Source organism: Canis lupus, chromosome 28, assembly GCF_003254725.2.
Source record: "Canis lupus dingo isolate Sandy chromosome 28, ASM325472v2, whole genome shotgun sequence".
Classification (NCBI taxonomy): Eukaryota; Metazoa; Chordata; class Mammalia; order Carnivora; family Canidae; genus Canis; species Canis lupus.
This window is the reverse complement of record NC_064270.1, coordinates 32,046,772-32,070,900: the sequence shown is the minus strand read 5'-3', so window position 1 is coordinate 32,070,900 and position 24,129 is coordinate 32,046,772. Positions and strand designations below refer to the sequence as shown.

General features: G+C 52.1%; 1 protein-coding gene across 18 annotated transcripts in view; it reads right to left on the bottom strand.

Moving 5' to 3' along the window:
* The window catches only part of TACC2 (transforming acidic coiled-coil containing protein 2), a 212,078-nt gene that overhangs the window by 28,245 nt on the left and 159,704 nt on the right, over positions 1 to 24,129 (bottom strand). For 11 of the 18 annotated variants that reach the window (XM_049103376.1, XM_049103386.1, XM_049103390.1 and 8 more), the window contains 4 exons: positions 22,575 to 22,720; positions 11,617 to 12,931; positions 7,123 to 7,183; positions 5,803 to 6,001 (listed from right to left, as the gene is read on the bottom strand). In XM_049103376.1, the coding sequence (XP_048959333.1) occupies positions 5,803 to 6,001; positions 7,123 to 7,183; positions 11,617 to 12,931; positions 22,575 to 22,720 (1,721 nt within the window). The remainder of the gene's footprint in view (positions 1 to 5,802; positions 6,002 to 7,122; positions 7,184 to 11,616; positions 12,932 to 22,574; positions 22,721 to 24,129) is intronic. The other 7 variants (XM_049103382.1, XM_049103379.1, XM_049103387.1 and 4 more) reach the window with 1 other exon arrangement.

Genomic DNA, 24,129 nt, shown 5'->3' with positions numbered 1-24,129 from the left:
GTGCGACATGAAAAATGTCCCCACACCCTGACGACATTTTGCAACTGGCCCCAGCTTGGTCCCTCTCTGAGAACATAACCCGGGCCATCCTCCGAGGTAAGGGAGGAATGCACATTGCTCCCGCATTGCTGCTTGCTAAGAGCAGCTTTGCAAGTCACCTGGAACATTTCCCCAGGTCCTGCCAGGGCCTGCAGGGCTGGGGCCACATCAGATTTGCAGATGCAAAGATGACGGAAGTCCAATTAAGGGGAAAAATGACCTATTTCAAATGGCCTGGAGATCTTAGGCTGGAAGGGAACCTCGAGAGGCTTTCCCTGGAATGAGAAGCCCTGGGCTCCTCGGGTCCCCAGGAGGTTACACGAGGACACTCCCAGCACTGCCCCTCCACTGACCCCCGCCTGCCCCATCCAGTGAGTGGGTTCCGAGCTTGTTCGACGTGCCTCAAACTGTGCTGGGCACGGTGGATGAGGTACCCGGAAGCCACAGAAGCTACCAGATGGTTCTTTCCTACTTGAGAAGAACCAGGGGGTGACATGTGATTTGCTCAGAAAGCAGCTGTCCAAGAGTGTGAGCGGCGATCCCTAATGCCTGAATTCTCTTTTTTAACAGAACGTATAGATAACAGTTCTGCTTTAAAGTAGCTCTATTTCTGCAGATTGTCAAAGGCATCGCTTAAAAAGGATTCCTCTATATGAGCTCTAAGGTGACATATTTCCTGGAAGCCCTTCCCCGAACCTGCGAGTGTGTGGGCTTGTGGCCGTATGAGCTCAAGGGCTGAAACATGAAGATGGCCCTTCAGGAGGCTCCAAATGTCCCCAGCGAAGCAAACACCCCCTTTCCAGTGGGCTTGGCCTATTCAGGGAAACGAAGACAGTTTTATGGATCAACGGCCAGCAAGACCTCATGCATCTGGCAGGCCTACGTCCCGATGTGTGCATCACTCGGGAGGAGCAGAGATTCGTGCAAACTGTACACAGCTGGGCCGGAGCTCAGCACCTGTGACTGGCAGCAGATGACAGTACAACAGTGGGGGGCTATCTGATCCACTCCCCAACCCCGAGAAATGTCTGCATCCTAACGTGTGTGGTTACAGGAGGCTGGCTCTCCGCAGGACCTTCGGTCCCTGCTGATGTCTGGAGGTGTTCCTTCAGAACACGGCCTGAAACTTCCAATCCTAGCCATTTGGGGGTTCTCATTTTAATTTACAAAATGGCCCAGTTGGTGAAGCATCAGCCTTCAGCTCAGGTCAAGATCTCAGGGTCTTGGGATCGAGCCCCAAGTTGGGCTCCCTGCTCAGCGGGGCATCTGCTTCTCGCTCTCCTTCTGCCTGACCCCCTCCCCACTTGTGCTCTCTCTCGCTTGCTCTGGTCTCTCTCTCTCTCTCTCTCTCTCTCTCTCTAATAAATGAATAAAATCTTTAATGAATTGGCCTGGAAAAGATGTGAAGAAAAACAACCCCTCTTCCGGTCATCGATATCATCTCCTGTACTTTGAGGGGACATCTTCCAGAACATTGTTTTCAAAAATCTTTCATCTGCTTTCAGTGCTAAGCCTCAAAGGGTCGGCTTGGAGGGGGAGCCATGTCCAGCTTGGGCCCCGGCCACAGGCAGCTGGCAGGCCAGGAAGGGTAATGCCAGTTGCACCAAGTGACACGACACCTTCACGTCCAAGAGAGGAGGCCGCTCGCTGAAGCATCTGCCGCTTCAAGATGCAGAGGCCCCAGTTATTATAAACGGGTCCTGTCATCTCTGAGGACGCTTCTGGTAATTATTTCATGCTGGTCCATGCACTGTGGGAGGGCTGGGAGGCTGCTCTCCTCGACTCTGGCTGCCAGAGCTTGGCTGGGGACTGGAAAGACGCCGGAGGATGCGAGTGAGTCCAGATCGTCACTCCCGGGGTCGGGGAAGCCCACTTCCTGACCTACCCTGCCTACTGGCTTACCTGTAAAATGGAGCTCAAAGTGCCCATATTTTGCAAAAAAAAAAAAAAAGAAAAAGGGAAATGATGTCAGGTAAAGGCCCTACCACGGGCTATACAGATGCAAGGGACTGTGACCAGGTCTATTATAACTGTTCATTGCTAGGATTTCTGGAACTTTGAACATAAGTGATGAGAGAAGGGACCCCTTGGTTAGGGGACAAGGATGCTGCTCCCAACAACCTTACTGTCACTCTGCTGCATGTCTGCAGCGTGACAGCAATGGTGCCCACCACGGGAAAACATTCAGCTCCTGAGGGGGTCACCTTACCCTCTGTTGGATGTGGAAAGGTGGGGGCGGATGTCACTGTGTGTCAGGGAGACGGGGAGCTGGGTGACCCTCAAAGGGCACCCAGACTCGTGAATCTAAAACCCTGTTCTCCTTGGGTCTCCTGGACCAGAGCTGGGAGAGGCCTTGGAGGAGGCTATGTTACCAAACAGCTCCTAATCTTTGCATCCCTAGGGACCACATGGACGAGGTCTTTCCCCACGACGTTCCCCAAGGCTGCACCAGAAGTGCAGAGGAGGCCATTTACTAAGCAAGCGTTCAAAGAAAAACATCTGTAATTGCCAATCAGAGTTTTTAACCAGTGGGAGATTATCAGTGTTGCCACAGCGAGCTGATGTAATTACAGCCCAGACACGTCATTTTAATTAGCTGGGCATCTTTCTAATCTAGCTCCATCCAGGTTTCTTGAACTAATAAGCCAGCCTGAAGCTCTCGCGGACCTAGATGAGGAAGCACCGCTGAATTTCTAAAGTCAATGAAAGGAAGCCTGCAGGGTGCTCACATACAAGAGTGTGGTAAGAGCAGGACCCATTGGGTCCAGCCTCTCCATGGACTAGCCCCACAATGCTCAGCAAGTCCTAACAGCTCAAAGCCTGGGCTTCCTCGCGCCTAGGTGGGCAAGAGCAGAAATCCACTCTCTAGAACTGAGACGATGAAATGAAATCCTGTAGACAAGAGCCTCAGTGGGGCTCACCAGTGACAGCTCCCGCCTCACTACTGTCACTTAAAGAGAATCGGCCTTGTAGCAAATACCTGTTTAGGTGGTAGTAATTATTTCTAAACCAAAATCTCATTTTCCTGTGATTTGTGATTTCTGTGTAACAAAGCCTCAAGCACGCCTACAGCGCTGGCCAGATTCTTTCTGGTGATGACATCAGCACCCTAGGGGTGGGTCTGGTATGGCTGGGCATCCAGTTTCTACATCCAGCTGCTGCAGGGAAGCGGGCTGTATTAGAAAGGTGAATGCAGGGCTGACATGTCCTGGAACTGCAGCTGTCCTGTATTTGTACATGTCATAGATTTCCAAATGCCCACCAGCTGTAATTATGGTCGGGACTTCCTGAATCTTCACACTTTTTCTTTTCTTTTCTTTTCTTTTCTTTTCTTTTCTTTTCCTTTTTTCTTTTCTTTTCTTTTCTTTTCTTTTCTTTTCTTTTCTTTTCTTTCTTTCTCTCTCTCTCTCTCTCTTCCTTCCTTCCTTTCTTTCTTTTAGATTTTACTTATTTATTCATAGAGAGGCAGAGGGAGAAGCAGGCACCCTATAAGGAGCCCAATGCGGGACTCAATCCCAGGACCCCAGGATCATGCCCTGAGCTGAAGGTAGACGCTCAACCACAGAGCCACTCAGGTGTCCCTCACAATCACTTTCTAAGGAGGCAGGTTTAATAGAGCTTTGTTTCAAATGTACAGATTTACCTATCTGTTGAATTTTTGGAGAAAACAAGCAATGATCAAATATGTCGCTGAGCTAGCAAGTAGTTTGCTTCGGTTCCATGTTAAAGATGAACAACTATGTTTCCATGGAATGAGATGCCTACTAGCTTAACAGGTACTATGAGGATCTTTATATTTTCTATTAAAAATGCATGTATTGGGTGGCTCAGTTGGTTAAGAGTCTGCCTTTAGTTCACGTCATGATCCCTGGGTCCTGGGATCGAGCCCAGTGTCAGGCTCCCTACTCAGCAGGGAATCTGCTTCTCCCTCTCCCTCTGCCTGCCACTCCCCTTGCTTATGCTCTGTCAATGAAAATAAAATCTTTAAAAAAAATGCATGTATCTGCATCATCATTACAGCATTAAGTGACCTCAGAGTAGCCCCAACCAAGCACAGAGGGCAGGCAGCACAGAGATGCCCAGGGAAGAGCTGGAGGGGCAGGGCAAGTATGGGAGACAGGGCACAGGGCACTGAAGTGGCAGCCAAGGGGGGTGGCACCCATGGGGCAAAGTGGTTCCATTCAGTGAGGCTCGTGGCCCAGGTGTTCGTGCAGAGGAAAGGGCTGAAGAGGGGTGGAGGTCGGGTCCCAGGGCCCCTGGGGTCAGTCTGCAGTAAGGTCACTGTCAAGCCTCCCAAACCCCAGCCTGAGGGCCAACCAAACAGCTAACCAAAAGGCTCTGTTCCACAGAGCACATAATGCCAAAGTACACATAATTTAGATGGTCTTTTCATCTTCAAACTATAGAGAGGCACTGTGGTGAGAAGGTAAGCATCCAAAATCCCCCACCAAAAATGACACGGACCTCACTCATATCGTTCAGAGACTTTATGGACACAAAGCAAGCCCCCGAGGAGCCGGGTCATGGAACAGTGTGCAGAGGAAGCAGTCCGAGCTACAATCCCAAACTACCTGCTCTTGGTGACACCACCACCTGCCCAGAGGGAGCAGGAGGCCGTTTAATGAAGGTGGTGGTTCCTTAGCAGCAGCCAAGAAGTGCAAATGAGATTTTCATGTGTGATGGCCCTTATATTGATTTGTACTCATTTTTTCTGAATGGTTGGATTATCAGGATCTTGGAAAGGGAGACTGAGAACCACCACAATGGTCCCGAGTGCTGGAGGGAAGCTCACAGAGGGGCGGGTGTAGGGAAGAGCCCCAGCAGACCGGAGACGGTTTCAGGCCTCAACAGCTTTCCTAACGAGAAAGGGAAGTGTGGGAGCCAATAGATTCAGAAAAATCTATCCACTGTTAGTGGAATAAGCAGTTTACAAAAAAAAAAAAAAAAAAAAATTTTGATTCATCCAGTCATGCTGCACGGACTTAACATAGATGAATTTTTCAAGCCAAAGGATTGGGCAGAAAGCTGAAAGCAAAAATACATGTAGGAGGAAGAAAGACATTAATGAGAAAATCAACATGCCTGGAGCCTATTCAGGAAAACTGTCCTCTCGTTGGCAAGCCTGGAGTGAACCATCTGGTTTGGGGGCTTGAGGAGAAGGTATGGCCACCCTGTGGAACATCCTGCGGGCTGATGGACAGTGGTGGCACCTAGGGACCCCAGGCCTGGGCAGGGGATTGACCCACACGGAGCATTTGGCTTGAATGGTGCTGCTTGCAGCTGCGTGTGTTTCAGATCACCCAGGCATCAAAAGCCACAGAGAAGGAGCGAAGCTCAAGTGAGCTCAGGATGGGAACTGGGGGGGCACTGAGCTCACTGGCTCTCAGCTGGTGTCTCAGAGGTGGGGTACAGCTGGGTTCAAGCCTGAGGCTGTTTTAAAATACAGCCTTAGTGGGACACCTGGGTGGCCCAGCGGTTGAGCGTCTGCCTCCAGCTCAGGGTGTGATCCTGGAGTCCCCGGATCGAGCCCCGTATCGGGCTCCCTACATGGAGCCTGCTTCTCCCTCTGCCTGTGTCTCTGCCTCTCTGTGTCTCTCTCATGAATAAATAAATAAAATCTTAAAAAAAAAATTACAGCCTTAGCTTGGAGTGCACGGATGGCAAGGCTACCTAGCTCGGAAGTTTCTTTCCCGGCCTTTTGCTCCCTAGGGGCAGTGGGCTCCAGGGTAGGGCGGGGGTGTGACCAGCCACCAAACTGCTTACCCTCCGTGGGCGAGTTGAATTTGGTGTCATTTACGAAAGTGGACAGGTCCGAGGGCTGCGGGTAGTCCTGTTTGTCAGCCTCCAGATCCACCGTCACACACGTCCACTTCTGGTTGGTGACCGCCAGCTTCTCTTCATCGGTTGCGTGGACCACCGCGGAGATGACCGGCGTTTCTGGTGTGGCCGCTGGAGTGGGGTCCTGGGAGCAAAAGGGAAGCTGTCTCTCCTCTCACACAGTCTCTGCGTTCCCACCTGCGCCCACCCACCCAAGTCTGGGGCTCCTCTAACCAGGGCAGGTCCCTACCAAAATCCTCAGCATGTCCTCGGATTCTGCTCTAAATGGTCCCAAGGAGACAAATTCTTGGCTCTGTGATTTTCCTTTCCTGATGGCTCGTGATAGGGGGTGACCGTGGGTTTAAAAAAATGAAAAGATCAGGATTTTGTGTCTGGGTTATTCGAGACATTCCTGATCATTCACTTTGAGAAATAAAATAAGGAAATTTATTTCTTGGCCCTTTGATTAGTGCAACTACTGTGCTAAGTCGGCACAGTGCTTTAGGGCCTGTGCACGCACCAATCTCACCAACATCGCCTGGCGATCCGCGTGCCTGTCCCTGGAGGATGGGCACAGGGAGGGAGCAGCTGAGCAGGGCAGAGGTGGTGCCCAGAAGTGTCAGAGCAGAGCTGGGACGGGGACCCCAGACCCCTGTCCTGGGGTGGGGCGCCCTTCTGTGTAGCCCTGCCCGACTAGGGTCTGCTGGCTGGGGCTGCACTGGCTCAGATGGGAGCCTGGCACACCCGCTGCCCGGGGCTAACCTTCCACGGTCGTGGCACAGATCTCATAAAGGAACCAGTGAGAGGGGGAAGGGCCCAAACCCCACTTCTTTAGGGCATGATTTCCTTTATCTCCCCACTCGAATTTTGGTTACATAATCCAGAGCTCTTGACACTCAGTTCTTTTTCACTATATATTCATTTATCTCAATGGACTTTCTCAAAAATCATATTCACAGAAGTTCTCAGCAGATTAACTGGCCAGAACGGATCAGCGGGATTCCTACAGAACCCACCTAACACTTTTGTTGAACATCTCTCTACTCTCAGGGACACACTCTGATCTCTCCCAAAGGGAAGGGATCACAACAATGTCCTGCAAACAGCAAGGGAGACCCCCCTGCAGGAGGCAAAAGAGGATGTTGGAAACGTGCCCGTGATGAGCAGAAAAGAAAGTTCTGTTGACTAGCGGGGAATCAAAACAACATGGGCTTTGGCGGCCTGGGTGAGTGATTAAAAATCATACATAGCAAGGGAACATTATACCTGAGAAGGCGGATCAGAGAGAGGAGACCGTTTTGGCGACCTTTTCACCCTAAATGTGTCACTGGAAACAAAATGGAAAATGTGAACACAACAAACAGTGGTACAGAACAGTCCAGAGCTCCCCAGAGCGGACGGAAGCCACGGCCTCCGCTGAGCGTCTGGCCCAGATGGCGCTCAGGCCTCCACCACTCCACATGGGCGAGGAGATGTCCACAACTTAACAACAGATATGATCATTGCCCCAGAGGGAAAACGGGTCCTCGAGCCGGAAATCTTTTAAAGAGATGCCACTTTGGAGAGCTGGCCCAGAAAATGAGGCTGGATTTAGCCAGATGTTTTTATTTCAAAAAGCAGATTTGGGGGAGATTAACGTATCCAGATTCATCCAAGAATGTCTGGACCAAGAGGGGTGGGGGCAGGGATCTAGGTTCCAGACACCGATGAACAGGATCCCGTCTCCTGGCTGGCACATAACGGACTGCTGTGCAGAAACACGAAGGAACGTTCTGGGTCTTTGGGGAGAGTCCTTTCCTACTCACTGGAACTCTGTGCGTAAAGGATCCCTACACCCTGGAATTTCTGGGTGAGATTCCGACCACCCAGGGAAACTGGGCTGGGGGTGAGATGATTCTTTTTAAAATTGTAATAGAAGGGAAGCCCGGGTGGCTCAGCGGTTTAGTGTCGCCTTCAGCCCAGGGCCTGATCCTGGAGACCCAGGATCGAGTCCCGTGTCAGGCTCCCTGCATGGAGCCTGCTTCTCTCTCTGCCTGTGTCTCTGCCCCTCTCTCTCTCTCTGTCTCTCTCATGAATAAATAAAATCTTAAAAAAAAATAAATAAATAAATTGTAATAGAAAACACAGGACCTACAAACTACCATCTTAAACACTCTAGCTTCGGTAGCGTGAAGTACACTCACAGGGTACAACAACCCGTCTCCAGACCTCTTTCAGGAATGCGACGATTACTGCCTATTCCTGACCAGGGTTAATGACCCTTTTCTCCCTTCCTTTCTCCTTCTTGAAAATAACTGGGGGTGCACGCAGGTCACTCAGGCAAAGGAAACATCAGCTCAGACTTGCAAAGGGGTCAGAAGGAAAGCACTGTTCGCGTACATGGCTCACTGAGTCAGAGTGTCAGGGGGTCATTTCCCAGGCAGACTGGCCTCTGGTCTCAGGCCCCTCTGTGGTATGGTCCTGCCCCCAGCAAAGCAACAGCTCCTTGGGGTGGGGAAAGTCCCCAGACCTTAGATCCCAATACCTTTCCCTGCTCTAAATAGTAACTGGATGGACAGAGCAATTTGGCCCTCAGTTCCTTCCCTGTGTTCTCTTCAATAAAACGCTCCAACAATGGCACTCAGTCATGAAAAAATACTTAGAAATGGTTATTTATAGCATTTATAGCATTTGCCATACGAACAGTGCAGTCCCAGCCTGAAGCATATATTTATCCATGCATATAAATATATAACTGTATATTTTGGAGTTGCTAAATGGTTCTAAAAAACTAAAGAAATCCCTTGGGCAGATGCAAACCTGAGAGACTCAACTCTATCCCTGGACCGTGGGATGCCTGTGACCAGGCCAGCTTCCCTTGTAAGGACAGAGAGGCAGGGAAGGTACCCGCCCTCGGGGCCCTGGGAGCTGCCCACAGCATCCCTCCTGGCCGTTGGCAAAACAGCACAGACACAGAGGTGGTCTCTTGTTTCCACTGACGCCCAGCAGGGTGACCCCTGGGTGGCAAGCTGATCGATACCCAGCCTGGTCCTGGGCGACCAAGGACGCGGGCCCAGAGCAGGCTGGCGAGGGCTCTCACATCCGTGTGTTTCCCTCTGAACCAACCCTGCATTTTAGGGAGTCTCAATTAGAAACAGCCCAATGACCTCTGCTTCACATGTTAGCATGAACAAGCGACCCCGGTCCACTGCCTGTGGTCGGCTGGCTGGTTATTTTGTCGTGAAGCCACAGTACTTTGAAAGCAATTGCTCACTAGTCCGATTTGAAATGAAAGAACGGAATGAGAGCTTTTTTTTAAAAAAAAAAAAAATATGGGTTTCAGATGAAGACATCCAATATGCAAGGGGGGGAAAAAAGTTCCATTCCTGACAAGCAGGCAGATGTTGGATAATCACATTTTCACAGCCAAGCAGTTTCATTTATGCTAATCGTTCTGAAACAGGAAAGTAACCTCTGCTACTGGGGAGCCCCATGCTCCCCCCGCGCCCCCCCCCACCCGTCCCCAGGCCTGACACAGAAATATGTGAGCAGCAGCCACAGAGAGGAAATTAAAAGAGCTTGAAAGCAAAAACGAAAAAAAGCAGAAAGCGGCACAGGTAGCATGAGCAGCAGATTCCATTAAATTTACTTACAACAGAGAACACACAGACATCACATCTTCAACCATCCTAAGACAAGAAGACAAGAAAAAAGAGAGACAGACAAAAGGAACTGACAAAAAAGATAAATCCGCAGACAACTGGTTATCAGCGGGCTGGGATACAAGAGCCATCCACTGTAGGTGCTGCTTGCAAGGCAGGGCGACATCCCAGCTTTTTGGAGAGGGGCTGGCTGAGAGCAATCCCTCCCCGCTCGGTTCCAATTACCCCAGAGGGCTCTGATGCCCAAAGAGCTTTGTCCCATTGGTGTAGGATTCCAAGCCGTCTACACTAGAGCGAGACTCAGGGATGGGCTGGCTTCCCTGACCTGCTGGTTAGCTCTGATGATGGGTCAGACTGTACAGGGGGGTATGGGTGGGTGGCTACAGGTTGGCTCTCATTCCAAAAATGGGAGACCGTGGCTGTGTCATTTGGGCATTTCAGGCTTCTGTTTGAGGCCTAAAATAAAGCTTCTGGGGCACTTATTCATGGTGAATGATGAATCTGGGGCTGTGGATTCATCACAGATGTCTGGGTGGCTCAGTCGGGTAAGAGTCTGCCTTTGGCTCAGATCATGATCCTGGGGTCCTAGAATCAAGCTCCACATAGGGCTCCCTGCTCAGCGGGGAGCCTGCTTCTCCCTCTCCTCCCCCTGGCATGCTCTCTTGCTATTTCTGTCTCTGTCTCTCTCAAATAAAGAGAATTTTTTTTTTTTAAATAAAGGACAGGGACATCTGGGTGGCTCAGCGGTTCAGCATCACCTTTGGCTCAGATCCTGATCCCAGGATCCAGGATCGAGTCCCACATTGGGCTCCTTGTAGGGAGCCTGCTTCTCCCTCTGCCCGTGTCTCTGCCTCTCTCTCTCCATCTCTCATGAGTAAATAAATAAAATCTTAAAAAAATAAATAAAAATAAATAAAACTAAAAATAAAGGACATATTAAAAAACAAACAAAAAAATAATAAAGCTTCCAACACAGCTTCAACAGAGCGTCTAGAAAAAGCCTCGTTGGGGAGCCAATCTCAGATGAGTCTTGAAATATTCGAGGCTAATGTCTGCTTAGAGAGCCTCCTCTCAGGAAGTTCCAGGTGCTTCTCAAATGTGAACCCCTTGGGGAGCCCAGAATGGCATGTAAAAAGGTCACTCTGTCTCCATTTGTACCAGGCAGAGTCAGAGGCGCCAGCAGCTGTGGTCTGCTCTGCTGGGTTGGTGCCAGAAGCCTGGTCCCTATGGCCTTGATCAATTACTGACCACACTTCACATGAGGGCAAGAGAGAGGCTCCAAGCACCATCCCCACGATGCTGGGAACCATGTCCTGAGCAGGGATCCGCGGCCATCCAGGTGACAGCTGGGTCTGGGGATGAATTGCAGAGGCCCAGACAGGAGGTCCTGGAGGGCACTCTCCCTGGCAAGTGTTGGTGGATACTTGAACCGACTATTAATGGCCTCCCAGGGATTATGGGGACTGTGTTCTCCCACTCGAGTTCCACTGATCTCTTCTGAACCTACAGGGCCTTGGAGTCTTGTTTGCAAAAGATGGCTAGAAAAAGGGAGGAAGACAAACGAGGTGCTTCTCACAGGTTGGCTGGGGTGCAAGGGGGGCATCCAGGCCAGACTTCTCGCTCATGGGCCTCACTCCTGGGCTGGTGTCCCATTAACAGGCAGACAGAAATACTCTAAATTCTAACAATATTTTAAGGGTAGATCTCCTAGCTTGTAGCCCACTCCAAAAAGCAATTCCCACGCAAAATAGGAAAAAGGCTAAGTCACCAAAGGGGGGTTGACCAAGTCTCTACAGGACAGTTCCCTGTCTATGGGCTCTCCCACAGTCCCCTGGAGTCAAATGTCAGGTCTCCAGCTGAAAGTAATGCTTTAAACCACTGCCACAATAAGTGAAAGATTGAGGACTCTAGACCCAAAGGGACATGTGGCTGGGAGGTGCCACCACCGCGGGCGCAGAGAGGAAAGGAAACAGGTATCATGTTGCAAACCTGGCAGCGTTACGGCAGGTGGGGGAAAGGTCAGGGCAGCCACGTCCATCCAGACACGAGACCCAGGGTCACAGCCAACGCGCAGCCCCGCCTCCGCCTCTAACCTGACCACCTGCACCCCTGAACTTACGTCTTTAGGGGCGTCTTCTTCTTCTTGGCGGGCTTGTTCAGCCCATCCCCATCCACTCCATTGGCTTCGATGGCACTGGCTGGGATCTCAAAGGAGGCTGGGGATTTAGAAGGTGAGCTGGGGGTTTTAGAGGACGTCTTAAAAGGGTCAATGGATTCATCACAGGCGTCTGGGTCAAAGTTGTAGGACTGTTGGGGCAGTTTGGGAGACTCTTGCATTTTTGAGGTGGAAGAAAAAGGGTTAAAATTGGGGTCATCCCACTTGTCAATATCAAAGGTATAGGTACCTTTAGCCATAGGGATGTCATTGGGTTCATCGGGGGATCTGGTAGGCGAGGCAGGAGTGTTGTCGAGTTTCTCGGGTGTTTTTTTCATCTTTGGCCTCCTTAGGGGCATTTTGGCAACTGGCTTTTTGCCTAGCTTTTTGGTGGGAGGGGGGTTTTCCTGCTGGGTGTCCCAACTACCCTTGTCCTCAGAATAGTCAAACTCCAGCCTCACCGAGAGCCCTTTGACGGGGGAGTCCTCCTGCCCCCCACTCTCGGACGGGGTCACCTCCGCTGCCTCCGGAGCCGTGGCAAGAGGCGACGGTTTCCTTCCAACAGGGGGTGAGTTCTGCACCCTGCCACTTCCAGACGCCGGGGGGATGGCCCCTTCGGCACCCTCTGAGTCCAGAGGGCAGGGAGCCTTGGGCACAGCAGCAAGATCCAGGGGCGCCTCCTCTGACACGGCCGGTCCAGAACCTTCCGTCTTGGCCAATTCCGGCTTTATCTCGAATGCTCTAGTCTCCTCGCTGGGGTCGGGACACTCTTCCACGGGCTCTTGTTGTGTCTCTTTCACTGGGGGGGTTTCCGTGGGTTTCTTAGTGGTCTGCTTCTTTTTTAAGGAAGGTGGCCTTGGTTTTTTAGTTCGCTTAAGGGTACTGGAAGCACTGCTTGAGCCCGTGCTATACGCATCTGGGGCCGGGGCCACGGCCTCGGGGTTGCCTGAGCAAGAAGCACCATCAAAGTCACTAGCTTGCAGGCTGAGAGATCGGGAGAGCGTGGACTTGGAGACGGGCACAGAATCCGTGGACTTCCTCCGCGTGCTCACTTTGCATTCCTGACTCTTACTAGAGTCTGAGCAGCGGGGCTCCAAGGTCTGGAAATCATCCACCAGCTCGATGCTGTCAAAGTCTAAGTTGTAAGTCCCACTGCTGGCTATAGGCTTGTCTTCATCGAAGACGGCAGAGAAGGAGTGTGACGGGGGGCGGAAGGGGCTCCCTTCCACCGAGCTGCTGCGGGGGCCATCGGGGACAGACGCCGGCTCGGGACCGCAGCCTGATAAGAGGAGACGAAGCAGTCAGTGAGGGACATCGGACCCCGGGGCCTGTCTCACCTTGTGCCAGACTACGGCCCTGCCCGCCCCTCCCCTGCCAGGCCCCCGAGGAGGGGCACAGGGCTTGGGGACAAAGCCTGCTCTCCCCCACACAACTGGCTTCAGACCCTGGACAGGGCTTACCCTCTGGTTCCTCATCTGTAAAGTGGGAGTGACAAGGGCTGTTTAGGAAAGAGCTCATATCATTCAGTCATTCCAAAAACCTTTACCAAATTCCCAGTCGCGACCAGGCACCATTCTGGGAGCTGGGATTCAACAGAAGAACAAAACAGACAAAATTCGTGTCCTCCTGGAAGTTCCATTTTTCAGGGAGAAGACAGTTGAGAAACAAATAAACAAGCACAATGTACAGGCTGCCAGATGGTGATAAGTACTACGGAGAAAAATCAAGCCGGGGTAGGGGCGTTGCGATTTTAAAATAAAGTAGTTGGCAAAGCCCTCCAAGGAGGAAATACTTAAGCAAAGATCAGAAACAAGGTAAAGGAGGATAAAACAAGGAGCCAGGAGGATATCTGGGGGGGCTCGAGGGGTTGGGGCATCACAGGTAAAAGGAACAGCAAGTGCAAAGGCCCTGGGGCAGAAGCACGCCTGGTGTGTTAAATATCAGAGGCCAGTGTGACTAACGCAAGGGAGAGGAAGACAGACATTACCATCATCAAGCCTGTTCTTGATTACTAAGAGCTTGTTGTGAGGAACAACAGGGAGCCCCAGTGTGGGGGCTCCCAGGGCACTGTGGTAGGACTGAGCATGTCCTGCCTGCTACTTTGTCCCTGTCCCTATGCCAGGCGTCCCCTGTAATCTCTCCCTCCAGCTCTGCCTGCCACGCTCCTCTTCTTGGCCTTTCCTCTGATCCATTCCCTCTCCTCTCTTTGCTGCTCTTCTTCCCAGCTTCCTCACCCCCACAGCCCCTGCCGGCCACAGAGGCTGCCCCTTATTTCAAAGCGCACCGTGCATGCTCCACTTGTTGGCCACGAGATGCTCCATCACCTCTGGACCCCTCCGCTCTGGGGGATCTGCCCAGCCTGGCCTTGGCTTGGCTACCCTGGGCTCTGCCCACACCAGGTGGTTCCTTTCATGCATTTCCAGCTCACAGCTGTCCGGGCAGTCGGGACGCCAGAAAATGATTGGCTGGACATCCAGCAATATGTCACTGAACAAAGGAGGGCAAATGTTGCAAAGAGGTCCACAGAAGAAGGGACTGGAGAGTTGGCACAGGTGCAGCCCGGGACAGAGTCATGCCCCCAAACATCCACCCCATGCCCGGCTGGGACAGCTGCCAGATAAAAGAGAAGATGTTCAGATAAATTTGAATTTCAGATCACTGAAAAAGGTATAAACACGTCTTGGTAATTCCTTGTTTATCTGGGATTCAGATTTAACAGGGCACCTTATATTTTTTATATACAGAATCTGGCAGCCTCATCCCAACAAATGAACAGGGTTTGGAAAACGCTCTGCTAAACCTGAACTGGCCTCTTGCTGTACATTTTCTCAGAGCAATTCACGCTCACTATTGCAAACGCCCAAGTGGTATTTGCGCGGTGCTTCCCAACTTTGCTCACGAGCAGATACTTCTCTTGGAGCACCTGGCGGAGAAATCCCAGCGGAGGAAGTGCCACCCGGGAGAAGACGACACAAACGAAGTCCAAGCCTCCTGAGTTCAGGAACTGGTCTGATTCACCTTAGCTCTCCCTTGGACTTGTCACACTTTCTCTTGCAATAAGCACCTCTAGAACTGAAGGCACCTTCTGGAAGCACATCTATTTGTGGTTCTAAACTGTCCCGTCTCTCCTGCACCCTACGCTACCCAGGCCCTACTTGGAGCTGGTGTCTTGCAAGACAGGCCCTTTTAAAGCCTCACGGCTCCTTCTACCAAATGATTCCTCTCTCACCTGAAAAACATTCCTGCCTCCTCCCTGCTTCCTTCTATAAAACCAACTCCCTCTCTACTTCTTCCGGGGCCTGGCACTGTCAACCCACCCCATCACAGCACAGGGGGGCCAGAAGGACCCAAGGACCCAGGGGAACAGCTGCCTTCACATGAGCCTCACAGGAAGGGAAGGAGCCTCACCCATCCCATCGTTTCCAAAGCAAGGCTCACAATCGCCAGCCTCCTGTCTCTCCCGGGCCTTCCGAGGACCTTCAGATGTCACTAGTTCCTTCAAATCATGCAACATGCAACCATCTGCTCACTTTTTGACCCAGAAGAAAAGCTCCCTGTCTGCTAAACACCCTTTCCTCTTCAGAACTGACATTCCCTAATTAAATCATCATGGACTAGGAAACCTGATCTTGCTGAAGAGTTTTTAGGCCTTGGCACTGCGCTCTGTCGGGATGGTGGGTTCTCTGGGCCAGAGGCCTACGCTTTTCATGACAGGGTGTTAGGCAGCATTGCTGGCTTCCACCCACCAGATGCCATTGGCACCTCAACCCCAGCTGTGACAACCGAAAATGTTTTAGGGGTGCCTGGGTGGCTCAGTCAGTTAAGCATCTGCCTTTGGCTCAGGTCATGATCCCGGGGGTCCTGGGATTGAGCCCCACATTGGGCTCCCTGCTCAGCGGGAAGTCTGCTTCTTCTCTTCCCCCTCCCCAGCACTCGTGCATGCTCTCTCAAATAAAAAAATAAAATCTCAAAAAAAAAAAAAAATGCTTCTAAAAATTGCCAAATGTCCCGAGAGGCCTCATCATCCCTGGCTGAGGACCACTGTCTTACTGTGTGGTAGTTAAGAAGGTTATTCTATAGGGCTTATTACAGGGCTGGGAGGGCCCTTCAAAGCACTCTTCAGAGGAACCCTGGATACGGACCCGAGAAAAGGTCACTGCCACATAGAGGCCCTGAATTTCCAAAGCAAGTGTGGTCCGACTGGGTTCGCAGCCCCACCCACTGGGGTTCTAAATTCCACACACCACATCTGCATGAAGACAATCTGTTCATTCATTCACTCCATGAATAAGCTGGGTGCCTCCCGTGTATCAGCCACTGTGGGGGTGCAGTGGACATAGAGGTGAGGAAAGACGAGACCCCAGATAGATCCATCTACCCCATCAGTGCAGACCTAGGCAATGCTTGTCCTGGCTCCAGGTTTGGGCTCAGTCTGATGACACAATGAGCATCCCTGGTTCAGCCAATGCAGGTTTGCTTGGCAGAAAGGGGGGATTTCCAGGGACATCAGTCAGCAGAGGACACCATGACCAAGTGCCACAGATGCGGTGGGGGAAATAGCAGACATTTATTGTCTCATAGTCTGGATGCTGAAGTCCAAGGTCAAGGTGTCAACAGATTTGCTTTCTCCTGAGGCCTTTCATTGGCTTGCGGATGGCCGTCTCCTCTGTGTCCCCACATGGCCTTTCCTCTGTGTGGGCTCATCCCTGGGGCCCTTTCCTCTTCTTACAGGGACACTAGTTCTAATGGATCAGGGCCCCACCCTTCCAACCTCATTTACCCTTAAACATCTCTGTAAAGGTCCTACCTTCAATACAATCACACTGGGGCTTAGGGCTTCAACAACTGAACTTGGGAGAACACAATGTCCTCTGCAACACCAGTGGAGGGCAGTAAAACCCCCAAACTAAGGTTAAAAACAAAAGTGTTTGGAAAGGAGGGAATTCCAAGCAAAGACAGAAAGGCACTGAGGGGTGTCTCTACCCCGTGGACATCACCTTACCATCTCCCAAGGCCACATTCCCTAGCCCTGTGGGGCTGCTTCTCCCTGGAGTACTTAATGCCAGCTTTGCTGGTGCTTCTCTCTCTCCCACTCACCACTACCCACCCCCCAACTTTGGGCAGAGATCCATGGGCCCAGAGGACCAAACGTGTCAACGCGTGGCACCCCAGTGCTCCCAGACTCTCACCTTCAACCAGCAGATCAATGTGAATGGCTCTCATAGACAGGGGACATAACTTCACATCCTCTAAGTACATGAGTAATAATCTATTACGATTAATGTTTATTCTGGAAAAGGTCTCCATTTTAAGTAGGCTAATGAGATCCAAATGGAGCATTATTGGTCTTTAGGTGGCATTTTACTGGTAGCTGTGGGCTCAGAGCAAATCCATGATGAATGCAGCACTTCCCAAACTTGCCTATCCTGAGACACATCCCCAGGGAGTATGGCACAGCTGGGGTGAGGGCTCCGAACCCCCATTTCTCACGGGTGCTACAGGCCGCCCATGAGCAGGGAAGTCTGGGGGCTGGGCTGGCTCACCGCACCTGCTCCCTATCAGGACCTGAAAACCTCCAGGGGCAACAGTTTAATATCTGGCCACAGAAATGGTTTGGAGGAGGAGCCTGGATTGGCTTGGATTGACCTTTGAGGTGAGCTCTGATTGCCTGCAGGGATTTTGCCTGGAGATAGGGGGCATGAGGAGGGTGGAAGTGGCAGCAGGGGCGGTCCCTGTGTGCCCACCCTCCCATATTGTCACCAAGCCCAGAATGGGCCAACAAGAGAGGCAGGAGGCCCATGAGAAGCCAGCTGCTCCTCCGGACCAGGAGGGCCTTCAGATTCTCACAGACACCCTGCTGGGCCCTGAGGACCACTAGGTCCAACCCACTGGGTCTGTGCCCGCTGCCTCCTGGACGCCTGCCCTGATCTCACACGTCTATCTTCTCAAACCTTCCTTCAAATGCCAAAATCTGAAGATGGAGCAGCACGGCCCGAGGCATTGTGGGGAGTGACAAGTATTAACCAGGGTGTCTTTGCTTAGAGATGGAAGTTCTCTATGCAAACCAGCTCATTCCTACCAGAGCCCACCGTGTGAGCAGCCAAATGAAGCCGCCCCAGTTAGGATGGGAGAACATAAAAGGGACCTCGCAAAGAGTGCAAGGAGCAAAGAGTGACATCTCCCCAGGGGCACCAGGAGCACCGTGGGGGCTGGAGCGTGCAGTCCCGCTGCAGGGCAGCGTGCAAAGCCTTGGGCTGGGTGCCGGCTCTGCCTGGGGCACACTGAATGTCCCTTCTCCCCTGCCCCGGGGACTGCTGTCTCCTGCATCCTCCGGGCCAGAGCTCGGCGGCTTCCTCCCCCGACCCCACGTCCTGCCCTGGCTCTCCCCACACAGGGCTGCCGGCCGGGCGGGCCACTGTCCACCCCTGGCCAGGCCCCAGGGAAGCACCGGGCTGTCTTCCTGTTGACAAACTCCGTGCTTCTCACTCCTGGGAGGTGGGGAGAGGCACCGGCAGGGGTGACTCTGACAGTGGCCACTCTGCTCTTTCAGCCTGTGTTCCCAGACTTCCCCCCACCTCCCACCTCCCCTCCATGTCACAGGGGGCATGAAACCAGCAGTTCTGGAAGCGCTTTCTCTACGAGCTAAAGAAGATAGCATCGCGACGGATCACTAGGACACCACACGCCCCAGTGCGGACTCCAGCCGAGTCAGGGCTCACGGGCCCCAGGTGACACAGACCCTGGCTCTGCCGCTGCTCAGCTGGGTGACCCTGGCCAAAGCTCCGTAACCTCACTGTGCCTCACTGTCACCGTCCCCAAAACCACCTCGCAGGGGTGGCATAAATCAGAGGTCATCCTTCTAACAGTACCTGCTGCAAGGAAAACATGCACAAATGTGACCTGTTGTTCTAGCTGTAGCAGGACAACAGTCCCAGGGCCCAGCTCATCCTCTGTCCTGGGAGGAAAGGAGCTACTCACCTGGGTATGTTGGGCCCATGAGCATCGTGAAATCCTTGTGCACCTCGCGGGGCCATCAGGGGCCACTGAGCGGGGCTCAGAGAGCAGTCAGTTCCCCCAGGAAAGTCATTAAGGGAAATCAGTGCTCGCTCGGAGGCTCGGAGCCCCTCCAGATTCTTGGTGTGCCCACCCTCCTCCTGCAGGTGGACACCTCTGAGCCTCAGCTGAAAACCAGGCATTCTCGTGAGGACAAAAAGTGAGAACCACTTAAGGTCCCAACACAGGGCACAGCCGTACCAGGACACGGCAACCCTTGTGCATGTGAAAGTGACACCCACTCCCTGTACCCCTGCCCCAGGGAAGGTTGGGAAGGCCCTCACCTGGCTGGGCTCCCGGATGCCTTCCTATCTCTCTGTAGGGGCACCCCTGCCCTGCAGACTCAGGGGAGAGGAAGGTAAGTAATAATGTGTATGGAGACATGGTCCCCTGGGGGACAGAAGCCACTGGGTGTGCTGAGCTCCTTTCTGAGTCCCCCTAAAGACACTGGCCACGAACAACCATGTGGAACACAATCAGTGCCTCAGCAAAGGCCACCCTTCCCCTGCGGCAGAGAGGAAAGGTCTAGAGCACGCAGGGCAGTGTCTCCAGTCACCTCCAAGGCCCCAAGACGGGCCTTCCTGGGCAGTCTCCCAGCGAAGGGAAGAAAATAGGCTTCACCACAGGGGAAGCAATGTCCCCGGAGGGAGGGCAACCATCGAAGGAGCCCACCTCTGGTATCACAAAACCAGGCTCAGCTCACTGACCATCCGCTTGCTGCCCACCTCACAACTGCTTGTCCATCCTCTGCCTTGGGGTACCTTAATGCACCAGCTCGCTTCACCTGCAGAGAGCAGCCTGGTTTCCCAATGGAAAGGAGTCAAGAGTTCTGGGTTCTGATCCCAGCACCCCTCATGGAGGGCGAGGTCTGGAATCTCCACCTCCCACTGGGGGAGCAGGTAATGTTACACAGGGATGTGAGCACAGGGGGATGATTCTGGGCTGAGCTGGTTATGAAACTCAAAGAGAACCCAGCACAGGCCTGGCACGCAGTGGACACTTAAATGGGAGCTATTGCTTATTTCTACGTATGCCCCACACTGGCCACCATACGGCAGCGACACACTGTGATCTCAGAACCAGGGAAGGCCAGAAAGGGAAGGAGGACCCTGGGGGGCTGGCAGGCTGCCCTCTTCATTTTACGGGTAAGAGAAAACCGGGCTCAGACAAGCTGCATCCTGGCCCAGTCCAGCCTAGATGAAGGGCATCCCCCCATCCTCCTGTCCCCAGGGCCACATACATGCTGGCAGGACCCAAAGTGAGGCCACTGCCTGATTGCTTCCCACCATGTGGGTTTCTAGGAGAGCAAATCAGGTCTTTATTCACAGCCAAGGGTCTAATCTATCATTTCATGTGGCTCTTCTGGCACCTTTAGCAATATTCCAGGCACTTTGCAGAGGAAAGCCAAACAATAGGTATCTCCCTCGGTGCCCTTTCTTTCCTGCGGTTCTCCGAAGGAACCTTTCTCCCCCTCTAGCCACCTCTGAAAGCAGGTACACCCGCCTACTCACGCCTCTGCTGTGCCCCACGCTGTCTGCAGAATGGACCAGCAGACTTTTCTAACAAGTGCAGCAAATCAAACAGATCTTTGTACAGCCCAATCCAGGGGGGCTCTAAGCAGTCACGATCCCAACCGTTAGAGTCCTCATTATGTAAGCGGTTTATATTTAGCTTCATTGGAGTTTTCCAAGAAAGAGAAGCAGAAAATCCCTGTTCAAAGACTCCAACTGATGTCGTGAAAAGTTCTGTGGGGCTGTGGCTCGGGGCAATTACCAGCTCCAACCCCTTCCGGGTGGCGGTTGTCTCTCAATCCCCTGTGATGCTCATTCTTTCCGAAGCTGCCGTCCTAAGAAAGAGGCCGGTGCTGTGCGTGTTTGTTTTTAAGAATGGAGATTGTTCTTTGCTTTGTTGAAAAGCAAGTCAGGCAGAAGGAACGACAGGCCACAGGAAAGAACAGAAGCACCAAATCATCCCCAGATGCTCCCAGGATGAGTGGCTGGAAATTCTAGAAGGCACGCATCAGCTCACATCCTTCCCTGTGCATGCACTTCCGTGGAGCAGGTGGATGGACCCTACACTGTAATACACCATCATCTTCTTCTCAATTCTTTCCTAAAGTATCCCACCCATGTGTGGGCATGAACTTGTACCCACAAGAAAGGATAGTTTACTTCCAATCACATGTTTGATCTAGGGCTTACAATCTAAGGGTGATTTTTTTTTTTTGCAGTATTACAGGAAATGAATTTTTAGATGTTTCATAATATGGAAGAAAAAATGGGAACGCTAAAAAGCTCTCAGCAGTCCTTCTGGCTCCTTCTCTACTTTAAAACCAGATAAATTGCAATAATTCCCCTCTCAGGGCCCAGCCCCCAGGCTAGCCATGCAGAATCAGATCCTACTAGCTGATGAGCTGTCAGAGACGGGAGAGTATGAAAATCGTATTTGTCAGACACCAGCGAAGACATCTACCCTCCCCAAAACTGGTCCTAACCCTTTTCCCCAGGACTGGGGAGCAAATCTGCTTAGGAATCGGCCCCAGAGTGTCTACCCTTTCTAAAATAATGGCCTGTTTGAACCCAGGACAGGTGGAAAGAATTCTACCCATTTTTTTGTAAAACCAATATCAAGGTCAAAATGTCATTTGACTTTACAGTTCCCCTGGCTTCTGGCCAGGGTAAGAGGATGAATGGAGGCCCAGCCATCAGCTTGCTCCTTCTCCTCCCTCACCTGGGGTGGCCTTGAGCACAGGTGTGTGGACACCCCACCTGTGGGTCTCGGCCCCATCCTTGGTTCCTCCAAGATACAAACATGAGTAAAGTCAACCTGGGAAGATGGGCCATGGGAAGGGGACCAGATATGCCCAGGAAGTGGCTGCCCCTAGGAATCCAGAGTGTGGTCTAGGAGATTGGCCCTGCAGCCTCACCACGTAGAGAGGACTGTGGCTGGAGGAAAGTCAGAGTGGGGCCCTCTAAAATACACAACCCAATGCAGGAAGGTAGTGCAGGTCTAAGGACAGTACTACCCAGCCCCCTAATCAGCTGCTGGGCCATTTCTGGGACCACCTGGCCCCTGACCAGCCTGTAGAATCACTTCTGGGACCACCTGACCCCTGACCAGCCTGCAGGACCATTTCTGGCAGTCCCCATTCTCCTTCCAGCTCTCATATTAAACTTCCATGCTGGAGGTAGTCCCACTCCTGCTGGTGTAACTGGAGGATGCACACACAAAACACGAGCCAGGTGAGTAGGCTGAGACTGGGGACCGAGATCTATCCCATCCCCTCCTACCTCCAGCAATCATACTTGAAAGGTAGGGAAAGGTCTGTGTTTTAAGTCACACTAGGGAGACAGGATGCTGGAAAGTGATAGGAAATCAGGGGACTTGTGGTTAATGAGGGATAAATGAACCATCCTGCATGGGTTTGGGTATCTCTGGCTTTCTCTTCTTTCCCATTTACTACATACCTCCATTCCCCAGCCCCTGGAGGCTATGGTCTTTACGCAAATGCAGATTCATGTGGGCTGTCTAGAACTAGTGTTCTTATGGGAATCAAGGGCCAAATATTAGAACCCAAGATAGGATTCCACACAGAAACCTCCCAGACCCACTTGTCCCCTCAAACCCAATTCTGGATGCCAAGTGAAAGGTACCAGGACTAAATGAGTGGTTTCCCCACAGGCCAGCCCTAAACATCATCAAAGCAAACAGAATAATCCACTGTATCTGTTCACTCAGATACAGTGAGCAGAGCCTGGAGCAGAAAGACGCCAGTGGCTGGGGAGTGTCTAAGGAGCTCCAGTGGGTACCCCCCAACCAGCTGCCCCAGCCCAGGGCTGCTCCCAAGCTTCCCCGGGGGAGCACCTGACCTTGGTTACCTGGTTCTTCCAGGGGAGGCTGTGCACTGATCTCAGGCTCTAGAGTGACTTCGGGGGGTGGCGGGGGTGGGGCTGGTGGAGCTTTGACAGGAGTCGTGGACTCGGGAGTCTCAAATGCTTCTTCAGAGTCAGAACTCCTGATGGAGAGAGAAGGAGAAAAGCACAGGATTAGGCAGGGGCCAGGGCTGAGTCTGCTCCGAGGGGCCGGGGGCCAGCACTGCTGAGGCTGTGTGGCCCTCTGACCCCTACCCGGGACAGCGAGATCCAGGCTTGTTGCCCAATTTAACTGTTCAAGGAAAGATGTGAGGAAAGTCATTTCCCAGCATGATTCCCAAGAGGGAATCTCATTATCACCAGCTTTGTTCCCAAATGATGTATGCTTTGAACTAAGCCCCGTGAGAAATACATATTTCTGGCCTCAGTGACAAATACAAACACAAGGGAACCTTTGATCAACTCTGGCACCAATTCAGTCAAACTGATATTCCCAGAACACATTACGATGCCATGGTTCCAACACATCATAGGGTCCATACTCCATGAAACCAAATTTCATATGGTCTCTCCCCCCATCATTCTCTCCCCTGCCCTTCCTTCCCAGAGCTTCTCATAACTTATTCTAGATTTATTCACTTCCTCATTGTGTTATCTTTCTCATCTACTGAGCTCCAAGGCCATGAGGGCAGCAAGCCTTATTTATCACAGCATCTCTGAGCCTAAGCCAGGAGGCAATGAATAAATATCTGTTGAATGAATGAATGAACGAACGAACGAACAAAAAAGTAAGCTGACAAGCCAGCTCGCTGGAGGATGTACCAGACCAAGACATTAAACCCAGCCTGCTGACCTCACTGAGAACGATAATAACCGCTGCTGCTCTGCTGGAAGGTCTGCTCTCAAGGAAGATTCTTCATCCAGGGAACGGGACCAAACTTCCACCCCAAGGACATCCGACTCAGAAATAAGAGGGAGGCTGCTCAATAAACTAAAGCCTTGTCCTGGACTCTAGAAAACCCAGAGCAGATAGCCCTTCTCCATCATCCTGCTTCTCCCAGGGGCTCAATTTTGAGCCAAAAAGAATGAGACCTCTGGAGCCAAGCATGTGTCCTCAGGCTGCAGGGGCAGCTCCTCCCTTGCCCAAGATGCCCTGGACCAACCTCACTCTGAGGATGCCAGAGTACGAGCGGCGGCAGCAGCATCCCCTGGGCTGATTCCCACCTCGAGATATCGTAGAGAGACTAAAATGCCATTTATTCATTTGCAACAGGGAAGGTAATCATCAAGAGGGTGGATACTCAGGACTGCTGCTGGCAAAAGTGACCCAGCTGACAAATCTGGGTGAAGACACACAATCAGAGGGTGACGAACCAGGTGAGTCTAGAGCATGAAATGCTCACGTTGCTGAGCTCATGCTGCTGAGGGTCAACGGACTAGTGACCTCTACGCAGGACAGCATCTTCTAAAGACTATCTGCCAGCAGGCGGAGAGAACCAGGAACCAAGCCAATCTCCTCCACCGTCAGCCAGCACAGGAAAAAGGAGCCATC